Raw genomic sequence first — 17,865 nt, 5'->3', positions numbered from 1 at the left:
ATACTTGAATAATATTTGTTTTACCAGTGCAATTTACCGTGCCTTTTACTACAAAGAAAGGTTTTTTACGAATTCCGTTAATCGTTTAGAGGTGTGAGTTGGTTGAATGTACTGTGTACAATTTTTAACTTATTTGTTAAACTGCGATGTTGTAAATATACCAACCACATTCCTGTGACGTTTGTCGTTTTCCTCACTCTCAGAGTAGTACAATGTGTCTTTATTCTGTTCACATGTATGTTTCCGATCCAAACCAACTCAGTATACTTATGCCAATAATACTAAATCTTAATCATTTACCTCTTTAAATTAAATTAATTACTTAAAAGTTTTACTGCTGCATAGAGACTTTTAAAGTTTTATATACCTATTTTAGGGTACCTACCATTTATAATGTTTAGGGGTGCTTTTTTATCTTAATATGTAGAGATTTTGTGTGATAGCGGCTGGGGCCTCATAGCCTGATAGTGTGATAGTGTATGTCCCCCCCACATCTGATCTCGACTTTAAAGAACCATGTTCCATGTTAATTATACTCGGAAAACTAACTGGGTGGTTTCCCATTTGCCTTCCCCACCTCCTAATAACTGTACTTATATTAAATACGTTATAACATGTTTAAATTGTATATAAATATTACTCAGAATAACTATTTACCTTCTATTCACTATATTTACCGGTTATTGATTTTTTAAAAGATGGTGAAACAAATGTGAAAAAAATTTTAAAAGATTTATAGAATCCTTTATCAAACGGGTAACATCCGCTTCTACATCAATATCGATCTAAATTTTTTTGTTTCAGTTGCCGCCTCCTCCACACCTGCCTCTAAATGACAAAAGATTATCGCTCACCCCGCAGCAGAAACAGGACATTGCCGTTAGTAAACGTAAGTACAATTAGTTATATCTACCGACATCATTAAGGATCGGGAATATAGAAGCTTAAGGATAAACTTCGAGGGTTTAAGTCGGGTTTTGTGTTCTCTCTGTTTTAACCGGAAACTACCGCAATTAATACTATGATAATGTGGTTTAAATATCGAAAACGTTAGTTTAACTGAAAGGGAACAGTATTATAGATTTGTATAAAAATTTCAATGAAATAGTGGTCTATATTTTGTAAGAGTTGGATTTAGCACAGCTACGTAAAAAATATAAAATAATTATACTGTGTACCATAATATCTGGTTTATTTATTATATCTGGGAAATATTTAAATATAAGTGAAATAGTATGTTAAAGCTTGACCATGTATTTGCAATAATTTTGATCCTGGATTAATTACGCGATGTTTTATTTGGTATTTACTTCCGTATTAAGTTTTATCTGACATTACGAATTTAGGAAAATTTTTATTTTTTCTTCCTCTAGCGCTACAACCTTCTGTGCGTTTTGGCCTGTTCAACAGTTGCATTGGCGACTCCTCTCCAATTCCAAATTCCCATAACCCTTAGATCAGCGGTGCTCAAAGGGTCGATTGCGATCGACCGGTCGATCGCCAAAGTTTTTGAAGTCGATCGCGATTCAAGGAGAAAATACAGGGACTGTCCCGACTCACCACACATGCATGATCGAAATAATTACGATGCTATGTACTTTTCTTTGCAATTTGACGAGTCAACCCATATGACCGATACCACTCAGTTAGTATTTTTATTCGGATGGTATTGTTTGACATGTTGGCTAAAGAAGAATTGTTACCAATGCTGCCTCTGAAAGAAAAAACTCGCGTAGAAGATATATACAACATTTTTATAAATTTTGTGAAACAATACGAGCTACCGATTTACAAACTCGTCTGTATTACAAGAGATGGTGCACCATCCATGACTGGCGTTAACAATGGATTTGTTGCATTATATCGAGCTAACGATGACTTTCCATCGTTTTTTTTTTCATTTCATTGCATCATTCACCGGCAAGTTTTGTGTTCCAAAATTTTAAATATTGACGACATCATGAAGATGACAACAAAAATTGTGAATTCAATCAGAGCACGAAGCTTGCAACGACGTCTTTTTAAAGCGCAATTGGAATCTAGCGACTCTGCGGAACACACTGATTTACTTCTGCATACAGATGTGAGGTGGTGAGCCGTGGAAAATTTTTAGATAGGCTCCACGAGCTACTTCCCGAAATAATTTCTTTTTTAGAAGAACGAGGCGACGACACTCATCTACTTCAAAACAAAAAATGGCTCAGTGATCTGGCTTTCCTAACAGATTTAACAAATCATTTAAACCTCCTTAATTTTGAATTACAAGGTAAAAAATAAAACAACTATCGATATGATGAGCGCAATACATTATTTTGTCAACTAATTGAAATTATTGATTAAGCAAATTAGCAGAAAGGATTTGAACAACTTTCCATGGTTGAAAAAAAGGGTAGCCGCTCATTTGAATTATGTTTATTACGAGACGGAGCTGCAAGCGTTTCATAGCGAGTTTGAAAGACGCTTCGCTGATTTTAAAAACTGACAGATATTGTAACATTCATGTCTAATCCATTTTCTTGTCAAGACGTGGAAAAAATAGCCACTGAAATATCTGTTACGTTCAATATGGAGATCAGTCCCGTCCAAAATGAAGTACTGAAAATAATTTCGGATATACACCTTAAACCCAGAGTGACCGATGCGAAATTTTGGTCTTTCATATTATCTGAGAAATTCTTATGGATGATATGCAGTGCCATGCATCAACATAAAAATAAAATTAATATAAAACACATGACTTTAATTACAACTCTCTGTATTACAACTTTTTATCAACTAGAAATATGCAATAAAGTTTTTTATTTTCAAAATTGTTTTTTTTTTACTATGCTTTGTTTTTAAACCAGGAGAAGTAAACTAAGGAGACAGATTCACACCCAAAAAAGTCACTAGAAAAGTAACCAAATACATCTTCTTTTTTGGTTGATCATATCGGCTTGCGACGGTAATACAAAAATATTCTATTATACTAATACGTCGCTAAAGAGTTCTAAAAACAACTGTTTTTATATAAAAACAGACTAAAAATAAAAGAATAATGCAGAAAACACAAAAATCGCCAATATAACTCAATTAACCTATGAAATGCCATTGGTGTCAAAATTTTGTAACAGTGGAGTAAATTTACCTGAGGTTGGACCAATTACAAACAAATATTGCGGTGCGGAAATTTGAATTACTCCTCCTGATTTAAAAACAGGGTATAGCAGTCGATCAACATTATGGAAAAAGCACCGTTATAAGAATTTTAATTATTCAAAAACGCAACAGCTTTATCCAGAAGACTACATTCGCAGAATGGACTTTTGTGAAACTCTAAGAACGAAGGCTAATGATGAACCCAATTTTATTAATAAAATTTGATTTAGTGATAAATCTTCTGTTTCGTTATTAGGGATACACAATCCTTCCATTACGAGATGTTGGGTGCGAGAAAATCAGCACAGAAGTGTAGTTTACCGAACGTTACATCCTCGAAAAGTTTACGTCTGGATTGGCATTTTAGGAGACCACATAATAGGTCCATTTTTTATTGACGGCAACTTGAATAGTAGCGTATACCTCGATTTGTTACAGAATCATGATCTTTCCGCTTTTCTTAATCTTCTTGATGTAAATCTGGAGAATGTTTGATTCCATCAAGACAGTTGTTCAGTTCACAATGCCAGAATAATTAGGGCGTACTTAAACAATACTTTCCCGAATCGAGTTATATGTGGAACAGGCGAGATAAAGTGGCCTGCGCGATCTTCATATCTTACACCCATAGACTTCTTTTTTTGGAGACATTTAAAAAGCATCATTTACGATCATCCTGAGGCTAGACCCCAAAATTTGATGAAATAAAAAACCGAATAAAAGAAGTCTTCAATTCTGTTACAGCAGAAACTTAGTCATCTGTCCACAGAAGTTTTTATGAGAGATTGTTATACTGTTCAGCTTTAGAAGGTCAAATATTTGAATCATTTCTGAAGGATATAAAGAATTATTTCATATTTTATTAGGAATTATTTTTTACTTTGAGTATATTTTTTGTTATATCTTTTTAAAGAAATGCGCTTTTATTTTTAATTCAACAACAAAAAATTGTTCGCATTATTAAAAACAGATACAAATGCACCGCCTTATAATGAATGGGCAGTGTATTTTTATCACGTGGCTAAATAGCCACGCCTAATCTTTGCCCAATAATCAAAGAAGAAGAAGAAATTAGTCAACAGAGGTTTACGATTTGTATGAAATTAATTTAATATAATATGATTTACTAATAGTACGTTACTTATTGTTCACCGATTATTTTGTAACATCATTTCTACAAAAATAATTATTGATAAACCATAACTACAAATAATTAGTTAAAATATTTTCAAAATGAAACAAATTTTTGCGGAACCATCATAACATAATAAACTGTCCAGCCAAAGACGTCTGAAAATATATTGTCTAGACACTGGGAGTCGCTAAAAATACAAATATATTCTCCAAGACGGAAGCTTTTGTCATTTCATATTTTATACATCCATCCAATAAATCTGAACGCTTTTTTTTCGTTTTCACTGTTCTTTTCTGAACTTTAATCCTCTTAGAGTTGGGTCCGGTTATCAGGCCTTTTGTTCGAAAGGGTATTATATATCCATCTTATATCGCATGTCAGATAGCGGCAGGCGTGGCTTTAAGTAGCTTAAATTTTTTTATTTTATGTTTAACAATAACACCTGAAATATAAGTATTCAAACGGACAAATAAATATTGAGAAACTTTAGAAATATTAGACATTAGTAAAACTAAAAAGAATTTAAAAAAAAATATACTTATCTTCACCATCATTGTATTTACTTTTTATACTTATGTGCAATAGACTTCCTAGTGAAATTTCTATCTGATGATTCAAAATTGGGTTATAGCAATCTAAATCTTTTTCAAATATAGGTCTTCTGCACCTTCTCCCCTCCACCATCGCAGTTCTACCTTTCCTTGTCTTTCTAGGAAACTGCATATATTGTCAATGCATGATTTTTAGATATTGCCCATGCATAATCTTTCTTGAATTCGTCTTTTATTAGTCAAGCATATATACGCTTAGTTTCACAAGTCTAGTATTTGAGTTTCACTTATCATGATTATCATCATCTTTGGCTCGACAATCCTCTGTCGATCTTCATCATCATCAATGGCGCTAAAACTCTTCGTGAGTCTTTGCCGTGTTTACTATTGCCTTCAATAGTTGTCGGTCCTGTGCCAGTAATTCCCATTGTCGCACTCTTTGACTGCACCTGTCGATCTTGACCTGCTTTAAAATTTGTCACCGTTCTGTTTGATTTCTGGCGATGTGTTGCCATCTTCTGATTTTTAGTATCCCTAAGTCAACTCGTCGACCTCTGCTTCTCATTCCTATAGAAGTTCCTGTAATTAGCTTGTTAGCAATCGTATTGTCTGGCATTCGTATTATGTGTCCAGCCCAATGTTACCAGATCTGATATAATTCGAAATTATGTCTTTTGCGCCACTAGCCTTCGTTGTTCATGGCTCCAAATATTTGTAGTATTTTCAATACAAACTCAAGTTCTTAAACCACAATATTCTTGGTGTTCCCACATTTCGCTTTCCTCGAATTTTTGCCTTGCATAGGTAGGCATGCAAGGTAGGTAGGCCATGCAAGTTGAAATAAGAAGTATTTTTTCCCTGTCATCACATGTCCTTATTGTTTAAGTTTTGTTCATTTCCTATTCTTCTAGTAACTTCTGCGCTTGAAATTCTTTGAGTCCATGTTATTCGCAAGATACGTTTCTACATTAAAATTCAAAAGCGGCCAAATTATTCAGATGCAATTGTTTTAATATCCATGCTTCCAAATCATAAAGAAGAGTAGTGAATACGTAACACTGAAGCATCCTTAGGAGTAATCCTAACCCTATATTTCGACAATAAAGAATATTTTTAAGCTTAACGAAAGATACACGTGCAATTTCAATAGGTGTCTTTATTTTTTTGTTTTGGTCTACATTTGATGTTATTTATTTTTTGAAGAATTTGTAGGTATCCACACTCTCAATTACAGTATCTTTAATAACCAATTGGATAATTGCATCTGCTGATAGTCATGATCATGCATTAAGTTTTGTTAAATTCATCCTTAGTCCGTATTCATGACAGCATTCATTAAAACGTTGCATTACGTTCTGTAAGTCATTGTAGTTATCCGTCATTATTACCGTATCTTCCGCAAATCTTAGGTTATTAAAAATTTCGCCATTGATAGATATACCCTCTATTGGATCTGAGAGCACTTCTTTAAATACCGCTTCACTGTAGACGTTGAAGAGTAGTGGTGACAGCATGCAACCCTGACGGACTCCTCTTTGTATTTTAATATCTCGGGTATTCTGGTTGTCAACTCTTACCTTGATAGTTTGACTTCGGCCTCGGCAGTGTTTTGTATATAATAATTTTAGTTCTTCTTTGGATATTTCTTAAGTGAAATCGTATTTAGAGTTCATAGCCCTATTTGCATGGTTTATTCTTCCTTCAATTTTTTCGCTTCTTTTGTTAATAGCAGTCACTAGCGAGCGAAGAGATGTGAAGCTGTCAACAAATTCTCTCATAAGTTTCTTTCATAATATCATTAAAAACTTTTGTTAGATTTTCCAGTACTAATAATAGTTTATCTATAACAAACATATAAAACCAGTACAAAGATTCCAGTATCTTGGTTGCTGGATAACAAATGACCTTGACCACGAGGTCAAAATACGTGCTCGTATAGAATATGCTAGGTCCGCATTTCAACGAATGAAAAAATTTATAATAAACTCTACGTTATCGTTGGATATCCGATACCAATTTGTAAAAACGTTTATTTATTCCATATTGCTATACGGAGTGGAAACATGGACTCTCGGAATTACAAGTATGAGGCGTATAAGAAGTCTTTGAGATATGGGTTTTTCGAAGGATGCTAAAGATCTCTTAACAGAGCACGTGACCAACAACGAGGTTCTAAGAAGAATGGGTATTGAGAGAGAACTCCTAAATATTGTAAAAAATAGAAAAACGAGTTATCTAGGACATATTTACAGAGGAGAAAAATACAACTTCCTACGACTTATAATGGAAGGAAAAGTGGAAGGAAGAAAAGGTCCAGGAAGAAGAAAATGCTCCTGGTTGAAGAATGTAAGAGACTGGACAGGCATGGACACACATTCGATACTAAGAACAGCTCAAGATAGAGAGCAATTTGCTGTAGTTATAGCCAACCTTCAGCAATGGAGAAGGTACCTTAAGACGAAGAATAATACTTTGCATAATGGAAGTTCCATCATAGAATACAAAATCCATAGACTACCCCAAGAAACGAAACATTTAAAAATCAAAAAACTATTAGGAGCTATTTTTGACCTGGAGTATCGAAATTTTTACAGCGTCGTGCTTTTTTATTAATATTTAAGCAAAAAAAAGCTACTTAAACAAAAATAAGCTACTTTTTTCGTTCATTTCAATATTGTGAAAAAACTTCACATTTACATTCCGAAATTTTTCATGCTTTCGATTGTTTATAATTATTAAAATAAACAATTAAAATATTTAAAATACATTTAACAAGGTGTGTTTTATGTTATTACTGTACCTGCAAAATATGGGCTCGATAGGTTGATTAGTACCGGCACTTTGTCAATACTTAGTTTTTTTTTATCTTATTCACTTCGTAAGTTCCCAAATTATTCTTTTTATTTAATTATATTAATTTTAAACTATTTACTTACAAATAATTGATGCATAAATAAATTACCTGCACCGTTTGTTAGCAGCCAATCAAACTGATTAACGGATCTTTAAGTGCCTTCATCCGTCTTTCGTCTTTTCTATTTAGTTTAAAAAAGAAAAACAAAAATTTTAGAAAAGTGGTGAATTATTTTACAACAGAGTCTCCTTGTAGCTTGATACACTTGACTTACCGATGCTCTAACTTTTTTACACGTCTGAAAAATACGTTTTCTCGAGGTATGCAAAGGAAGCTTCCGTGACGGCGATAATCTCATTATTCGACTTAATTTTCTGCCCGGCAGGTGCCTTTTTTATGTTTGGAAACACAAATATGTCACACGGGGCCAAATCTGGAGAATACGGTGGGTGGAGCAACAGTTTGTAGCTTAATTCGACCAATTTCTGAGGTATAACCACTATCATGGTAAAAGAGCATGGTAATCGAATCGTAGTCCATAAGAAAGTACTTTTACAACCTAGCTAATATTTAATTTGTAAGAAGAAAAATGAGAAACTTTTAAAATGTACATATACATTTGTACCTATGTGAACTTTATTTTGTACACTTGTATAAGATAAAGCTACTTTAATTTCAGTCAAAGTGGCTGTAAACCTTACATAACGTCTTCTTCTTCTTCTTCGTTCTTGTATGTAGGCTTTAAATAAAGCATGTCTCTTCTTCAATATTAGCCTCCTAAATTGTTTAAATTATCGCATCATATTTTTCTTGGTCTGCCAATACTTTTTCGTGCTATTCGTGCTATCAAATCCTCTGCCATTCTACTAATGTGTTCGTTCCAGTCCTGTTTCCGTTTTGTCACTCATCCATGTATGTCTTCTATATTGCATACTCTTCTTATGTTTTTGCTTCCCTCCCTATCCAACAGACCTTTTCCTGATATTCGTCGAAGTATTTTCATCACTGTTGTTTCTAGTAGTCGTTTCGTTTTAGATGTGACAGGTGAATAGAGATGCAAAAATATTTAATCGGATCGAAAACAGTAAGTATTCTTAATGTATTTGAATTTTTTACTCTGAGGCTGATGCGCACAGCACTCTCGCGCTCATACTTCTGGTTAACTAATTTTTGTGTTTGAGGGATGTTTGGTCATTTTAATTTGTCTGACTGATTAAATATAACTTTATTATAGTTCCATTAATAACATATTTAAAAATCAGACATGTAAAAGTAAGTAAAGTTCATTTAATTTTAGTGGAGCTTTAAAGCGTCTGACAAAAGTTCTGGTCCATGACAAGTGTCTGACACTTATTACAGTATTTTCAAAGTAATATTCTACAAAATATGTATAAAAATCAGTTATGTAAATTTAAGTTAAATAGCTCTTATTTTTAGTTACCTTTCTCACCTGGTACCTGCCCAGGTGTCACTCAGCAAGTTTCATAAATACGCAGGTATTCAAAGCACACGAGACGCTACTCAGACTCTAAGGTTTCATCTGTGTGAAAATAAGTTATGTCTGATCGCACTGGGATCTTGGACTATAATATTTGGATTTCTTTGTTCCCCATTCTGTAACCATGACCTCTACGTACTGCTTTTTTCAATGGTTTGCATAATATTGATTGGTATGTTTGTTTTATACAGTAGGTGTAAGACGTCTTCGACTTGGATGCAATTGAAAGTTAGGTTAATAAAACATAGATATGCTGGTTTATTGTACTCGATGGCCTTTTCTGTGATTTGTCTTAGTACAAATACGCCGTCTACGCAGGATATTCCGGATCTGAATCCTTGTTGTTCATCTGATAAAGTTGTTAGTTAAAGTGCGGTGTTCATTAGATTTATAACTTTATAATTGTTGGGGTATTGTTTATCTTCTTTCTTGAACACTGGTATTATAATGCTGTGTTTCCATGCGTCTGGTATCTTGCAGCGCAATATTAGTTTTTGTATAGGTTTTGTCATTTCTAGGAATATACTTATTCCTTGGTGTTAGAAGCTCATTGGTTATTCGGTCTGGTCCTGGTGACTTTCTATTTTTGAGTGAATTTATGGCTATCTCTACTTCCTGAAAACTGATTTCTATTTTGTTTTTTAATTCAGGTATGTTATTGTGTTGATTATTGTTGATCCTTTTTGTAAACTATTTCCAGTATTTTTTGTTTTTCTTTCAACTTCTTGTTTCATTTCGTATTCTTCTATAGCTGTCTCGGGATTCTGAAGTATTAGATCTTTTGTACTTCGTGTAGGTCTCTCGTTTCTCTTTACATTTCTCTTTTATTTCTTTTTTGAAACATGGTGTATTGTTGTTGCTTATTTGGTTCAGTATGACTTTGCGTTTTCCTAAAGCTTCTGCTGCTGCTTCTTCAATGTTGTTTGTGCTAGCCTCCTTTGGTACATTTCTTTTGTAGAGTTGTTCCACAGTGATTCTACATTGAATTTTTCTTCGGTGATTTTCTGTAGAAAATGTGTTAATGTTATTTTCATTCTTATTTTTGTTAATACTAGTTTGTGTTCACTTACATAACATTGTTCTGAAGCTATTTTCTTGTGGCATTTTAAATTAATTCAATTTCCACTTCGGAAATCGTTCTCCAAATTCAAACATTAGTAAATTAAACAAATTTTGAGTTTTTTTTTAACAAAATTTTAATTTACTAATGTTTGTATTTTGAGAACGATTTCCGAAGTGGAAATTGAAACGTCAATAAACGTATTTTAACCTTTAATTGTGGCTTATTCCCATTTAAATAGTAATTCACTTACATAACGTTAAAATATGTTGAAATGAAAAAGACAGTCAAGATTTCATTCCACGTACAAATCGTCTATGTATCTGTTTATACGTATTTCGCTTTAATAAAGCTCATCAGAACAGTTATTCATAGGCGTTCTCAACGTGAAAATTAATCTTTCCTGTCTTTAGGAAGCAACAATAAAATGTCTTCGAAACGGACGCAATAGCGACATCTGATATTAAATCCGTAAAATAGTTTCGAAACACAATTCAGATAACTGCCTTAATCTGGAGCCTTCTAAAAATTGCAAGGCATAGCCAATTGTTGCATAGCAAGATTAAGGCAGTTATCTGAATTGTGTTTCAAAACTATTTTACGGATTTAATATCAGATGTCGCTATTGCGTCCGTTTCGAAGCCATTTTATTGTTGCTTCCTAAAGACAGGAAAGATCAATTTTCACGTTGAGAACGCCTATGAATAACTGTTCTGATGAGCTTAATTAAAGCGAAATACGTATAAACAGATACATAGACGATTTTTACGTGGAATGAAATCTTGACTGTCTTTTTCATTTTATTCGGATCTACTCTGTATGAGTACAAGAAACCAATTCGCTAACGATTTCTGCTTAGTTGAGGAGACATGTCATGGAATGCAAATTTTAGATTCCCCATGTCTCTATTAACATCTTTATCAACGTCTGGCTATGCCTTGTAATTTTTAGAAGGCTCCAGATTAAGGCAGTTATCTGAATTGTGTTTCGAAACTATTTTACGGAGTTAAAATATGTATCTGGATAATATTGGCAATTTCTATATTGTTAAATATTTAATTATTAAATAATTAAAAACGTTACTTCTATTACCTCAAATATGCTGTACTCACTATTTATTTTTTCTTTTTTTTTATTTTTTCAAAGTCCACTTTCACCGAGTCAAGATTTGCTTAAACGATATAAACCCTATCCTGTCTGGTAAAGATACATGCATTTGTTTTACAAAGGGCCAAACTTGAATCCCTTTAGTCTAGTCAGTTGCGTTGTCTGGGGCATTTGCCCGACCAGAGTATCCTAAGGGATGAGAGAATTCCCAACAAGCCCAAACTAGTTTACAAGTTTTTTTTCAAAAATCCTTACACTTCGCAAAGGTGTACTTTTCACTTTTAACTTCGCGATTACTTTGTTATGGCTTGTTAAGTTTCTTTTTCTTGAAAAGATATATAATTTTGATGTTACCTTTAGATTTAAGTTTAAGTGCTTGTGAAAAATCTTTTATATTGAAATTTGTCTGTGAGTCTATGTGTTGAAGGATGTGAATGCATTAATCGATGTTTATTTGACAAAAAATTTATTTATTTATTTATTTATTTTAAAAACTAACGGATATACCATTTTTACAGAAATATGACGTCAACCTTTACAAAGCTTATATATAGGTTGCGTTAATAAAAAACAAACCAAAATAAAAATCAAACAAAATTCAATTAAAGTAGTAGCTTAAGTTATTAAACAATGCTCAAAATCTCTCAAATGATTTCTTAAATGTTGCTGTAGATATTCCAAATAACTCTAAACTATTGCTGTGCTCATTGGCAGTTCGTAAAATTCTTGTAATGGGTTCATTTTGGCCATAATTCGTAGTGTCGAATGGAATGTTGAAAATCTCAGTGTTACGAGTTCTTCTAGTATTAACATTAAAATTTATTAAACTTAGTAACTCTGGATCTTGAACATATCCATTTATAATTTTAAAAAGGAAACATAAATCCGCTTGACATCTTCTATCATGTAGTGATTGGATATTTAGTATTGACAGTATATCATCATATGTGTATTGATGTCTAATAAAACCAATTTTGTAAGCACATACCCTCAAGAATTTATTTTGAACTCTCTCGATACTGTAGATGTCACTGTTATATGAAGGAGACCAAATGAGAGAACCATACTCCAAAACTGATCGAACTAAACTACAGTATAACATTTTTAGAGTTTGTACTGAAAACTGATTACAGTTTCTTAGAATAAATCCCAACATTTTTAAAGCTTTAGCTGAAGATTCGTTAATGTGATATTTAAAAGTTAGTTTAGAATCAAAATTTATACCTAAATCTTTAATATTATGACGTGCCTCTAAAGGTACATTATTTATACAATAATCATAATTTACAAACTCTCTTGGTCTTCCAAAAGTAATTTTAAAACATTTTTGTATATTTAAGTATAGCATGTTTACCTCACACCAACTAGCTAAGCTTTTAATGTCATTGTAACAAAGAGGCATCAACTAGGTCATTAACTATTCGAAATATTTTAAGGTCATCAGCAAACATTAGAAATTTACTATTTTTAATCACTGAGGATATATCATTAACAAATATATTAAATATATTAAATAAATCATGGTTAACTCTATCGAAGGCTTTTGAGAAGTCTGTGTAGATAGCGTCAACCTGACCCTTCTGTTCCACTGAATTAGCTATAAAATTCGTATACAATATTAAGTTCGTGCATGTAGACTTACCTTTAGAAAAGCCATGTTGTCCAACATCAATTAAATCTTTACAATTCCATGTCAAAAAGTTATTTACAACACACTCAAAAAGCTTGGGTAATACAGATTGGTTACAAACTGCTCGATAATTTTCAACATCATTTTTATTACCAGATTTGAAAATTGGTGTTAGATAACTAGTCTTCCAAAGATCTGGAAAGATGCCGGTACTCAATGAGGAATTAAATAAGAAGCAGATAGGTTTTACAAGAGTGAAAATGCAATGCTTGAGAACATAAGCTGGCAAACAATCAGGTGCAAGCGATAATTTTCAAGGCATCTTTAAAACACTATCAATTATGTCAGAGACCTCCATACTATAATTATTCACATTTACACTCTGCTGATAGTTAAAAATTGGGGTCTGATTAATTTTAGAATTAGAATATGTAGTTGAGAAAAACTTACCAAATAGATTAACTACGTCTTGAGCATTTTCACTTGTACTATCACCGTAGAACATATTAGATGGCAGATTATAACTTTTACGTTTATTATTGATATACTTCCAAAAATGTCGAGGATTAGATATAATCCCATTCTCAATATTATTCAAATAGTTACTATAACATTGAGAGGAGACTTGCTTACATTCATTTCTTAACTGAGAAAATCTTAAATAATCATCCCTTCTGCCAAACAATTTATACTGCTTATGTATTTTCTTTTTTAAATATATCAACTTCCTTCATTTACCATTAAACCAAATCGGAAACGAACTTGTTTTAAATTTTTTGATCGGAACAAAGAAGTCAAAACCTATAAACATAAAATCATAAAATACTGCTAAGCTGTAATTCACATCATCTGATAAAAGTAAGTCCCAATTTAAATTTTTAAAGTAATCATTTAGTCCAATATAATTTGCATTTTTAAAATCATAATAAAATTCCTCGTAGTTCAGTTGATCATGCTTTTCAAAACCAGTTAATTCTACAATTATAGGTGAATGGTGGATACTATTATCAAATAGTGAATCAAGTGGAATAACTACATCAACATTATTTAAATTAGTATATCGTATAAATAAATCTTTCTCACCCACCTTGTTCTTGGCATTTTTTTGAGGTCCTCTTTGACTTCTTTGAGTTTGTTGAGTTGCTGGGGGGTTAAATCAGAATTTATAAATATCTTTCTTGCTTTGGCAACGTGAATCTTATTTTTTAAAATATTCTTTACATCAAAAGTATTTGTTAATACAATTTTTAGGGAACGAGCACCATTTTTGTTTTTCTTACCAAATCTAACAGCTTTGACAACTTTAATATCCTCTTGAGTAATATCTTTGAAAATTGAGGTCACAGTAGCCAAATCATCAGAAGCAGCATTTCTTGTATCCACAGATTCACCTAGATTATGAATGATTAAGTTGTTCATTCTCTTTTGTCTTTCAAATATCTCATTTACAATATCCTCTTCTTGGTTTTTAGAATTCTGCAATTTCATATCATCATTCTGCAGTTTTTCAATTAATTTGAACAGTTTTGGAACAAGTTTCATTCCAGATTTACACTCTTGGCACAAAAACTGTTGGACACGATTCTTCTTTAACTCCATAACCCTAATTTCTGATGAACACAAACCAGAACAATGAGTATCTTTGTGAACTGGTCGGTCACAGCTATCGCAATACAGCATTTCTTCTTCATTACCATCTTTCTTGCATTCTATACACTTCATTTTCTAAATTAAAATTTGAAAGCCGGTCCTGTACACTAATGAGCTTTATCAATTATTGCCTACAGATAATGAACAGTTTTTTCGTGATTTGTAAATTACCACAAAAAAGGGCAAAAACACTGAGTTATTTTCTGTTAATTGCAGATTAACCAACTATTACACAATTGTATTAATAACAATGTGAATGCATGAGATACCATAAAAATTAGCTTTAAATTGATACTAGATTTATAATTAGTTTCACTGTTTAACTTAAGATATTATGATTTATTTACAGGAAGGTTAATTAAGGTGTGTACGCTGAGACTAGCTTTTTGATACTTTTGTGTGTTTAATTTATATTAAAATTTTATAGAACATAAATTTTTGCAAATATATACTGCCGAGCATAAAATTATGATTTTCAACCTCGTAATTTAAATTTATTTTAAAAATTAATATTATTTTTTAACTATTTTCGATCATAATATAGTTTACTAACAGATTACTTAAAGAAAACAACGTTTTTGTCCTTCAAAGTTTATTGAAAATAATGAAAATGGACAATTTTCTATATACTAAATATTGAAAAGGGACAATTTTAATTTGATGTGCTTTTTGTTGAAACAAAATAAATTTTAAGAACTTCTGTAGCGAGTATTCCTTTCTCTGGCAGTGATAACAGCTTGCCAATGACGAGGCAGGTTTTGGATCATATTTTCGATCACATTCTGCAGAAGATTGTTTTATTCCTGCACTAATATGTTGTGAATTTCTGGGGGCCGGCACATGACTCAATAAACATCTCTTCATCTCATCCCAAACATATTCTATGGGATTGATATGTCGACTTTTGTCGACTATGATTTTAATTTATTTTATATTAATTAATCTTAATAAACTTGAAAGTAACAACATTTTTGAATGGAGAATGAAAAGACCTTTCAAACGATATATCACAAGCCTATACTTCCTATTTTAAAAATTGGGGGTTGTACCTGTCATTCTAAGGGGGTTGAATGTAGGGGTTGAATTTTCACGTTAAAGAATGTCAAGGTATAATTTAAATTTGACGTGTTTCGGAATTTTTTATAAACATGTACAGTAACCTAAATAATGAATTTATTCCATTTGGCTTTTACACACTGAATATATATATATATATATATATATATATATATATATATATATATATATATATATACATTAATAGTCTTATGGAGGCTTATGAGATTGAATCTCATAAGCCGAACCAAAGCTCAGATAAACAATTTTTGTTTTTTTTTAATATTTTTTTTTTACTTATATACCTAAATAAATCTGATTTTACACAACTTTTATAATTATTCTGCAACTCACCCTTTTAAATTACCTTCACTCAAATAGTATGACCACAAATGAACATTCGTTCATTTGTGGTCATACTATTTATATTAAAGCATATGTCGTATAATAATTACCTTAGCCACCTTGTCCTTACTTTTTCCATTTACAGAATTTCTTCTAAGTTTTTACTTTATTAAACAGTCACAGTATCTACGAACAACTTTTATATTTATATTAGCTCCAGATAAATACCAAACAACAACTTAAAATTCAATTTAATTTTATTAGAAAACAATAACATTTTATTACTCCGCTTTCAACATCAAAGCGTCTGTGAACAAAGCAAAGCAACGTCATTTCTCAATGCTGCTGCATCAGTTTAACAAGAAATATAACCTAAAAGTTAATTTCTCTAGACAATTACCTTATTGCTTATTCTTCTTTATAAAGTAGTTTTGATCCTTTGTTCTCTATAAAATGGTGCTTCTTTAAGTTTAAAAGTTTAATTAACACTTCATATCGTAAATTAGCTTATTTGTTACAAGAGTAAAAAATAGTAGTTTATCATAAAAACGGCTTAAAAGAACCACTCTTTATATAATATATATATATATATATATATATATATATATATATATATATATACACGTTCCACAGGAAAGCGCATACCTATAAAAAAATTGTATAAAAAACATAAAATCAAGACAAAAACAAAGAAATTTTTCAGAAAATATAAGAAGGCTGCATGATAAATTCAGATATAGCCATGTGGCTCACACTCCCTGTAAGGGAAACATTCGCTCATCCCAGATACCTACGGTATCAAAAGGATTGAGCTCTGGTGGGACTCTTTCCATGTTATCGAGTCCTAGGTGACTTGGTACGTCGGTGTATCTCCCAAAAAATTTCGCACGCATCTAGACATCGAAATTAGCACAGCTTTCTGCATGATCTTATATAGATGTTTATTTAGACTCCGCTTTTTTATGTTTTCTAGGAGGTTCTTCGGGATGACTCCAGTGGTAGAAAGAATAATAGGTATCGTCTGGGTACTTTCCATTCTCCATTGTCTCCTTATTTGTATTTCCAGATCTCTGTACTTGGCGATCTTTTCGTTATACTTAACACGGAGATTATTGTTGTTAGGTATCGCCACATCGATTAGTGTTGTTTGTCTTCTTAGTTTATTAACTAGCACAAGATCTGGTCTATTATGTGCTACAGTTTGGTCTGTGAGCACAGTGCGATCCCAGTATAGCTTGTAGTTGTCATTTTCAAGCATACTCTCAGGAACGTATTGGTAATATGGGAGATGGTTTGTTTGTAGTCCCAGTTTAAAAGCTATCTCTTGATGGAGGATCTTCCCTACTGAGTCATGCCGTTCCTTATATTCAGTTGCAGCAAATGCCTGGCAGCCCCCGGTAAGATGTTGGATAGTTTCTTGGGCTTGACATCCATATCGGCATTTGTCGTTTTGGACCTGAGGGTCTTTGACGATATATTTCAGGTAATTTTTGGTTGGTACAACCTGATCCTGAATGGCGAGTAATGAACCTTCTGTTTCAGGGAACATCTTTTCTGATGTCAGCCAATAGTTCGACGCTGTATTGTCGACATAGTCTTGACTGACTTAATTCGGATGTCGCCCGTGCAGAGGTTTACTTATCCAGATGCGCATTTTTTCGTTCTTAGTAAGATGGTTTATGCGCATTTCTGGTTCCCTCAGTATGATCGGTGTTGTGTCATCTACTGCACAAATCGCGCAATGAAGAGTAGATGTCTCCGCCTGCACCTGAAAATAAGTTCGTAAATTAGTAATCTGCTTTTCTAATTGCTCATTTATATCAATAAGTCCACGTCCTCCT

The 17,865-nt window shown here is 32.4% G+C and overlaps 1 protein-coding gene across 1 annotated transcript in view; it reads left to right on the top strand.

The window, feature by feature from the left end:
• The window catches only part of LOC140448271 (uncharacterized), a 321,196-nt gene that overhangs the window by 176,349 nt on the left and 126,982 nt on the right, over nt 1–17,865 (top strand). Inside the window, exon 6 of the mRNA XM_072541367.1 lies at nt 805–829. Within this exon, the coding sequence (XP_072397468.1) occupies nt 805–829 (25 nt within the window). The remainder of the gene's footprint in view (nt 1–804; nt 830–17,865) is intronic.

The sequence above is a fragment of the Diabrotica undecimpunctata genome, chromosome 8 (genome assembly GCF_040954645.1).
Source record: "Diabrotica undecimpunctata isolate CICGRU chromosome 8, icDiaUnde3, whole genome shotgun sequence".
Lineage (NCBI taxonomy): Eukaryota > Metazoa > Arthropoda > Insecta > Coleoptera > Chrysomelidae > Diabrotica > Diabrotica undecimpunctata.
Note: the sequence above shows the minus strand (reverse complement) of the source record. Positions and strands in the feature narration are given on the sequence as shown.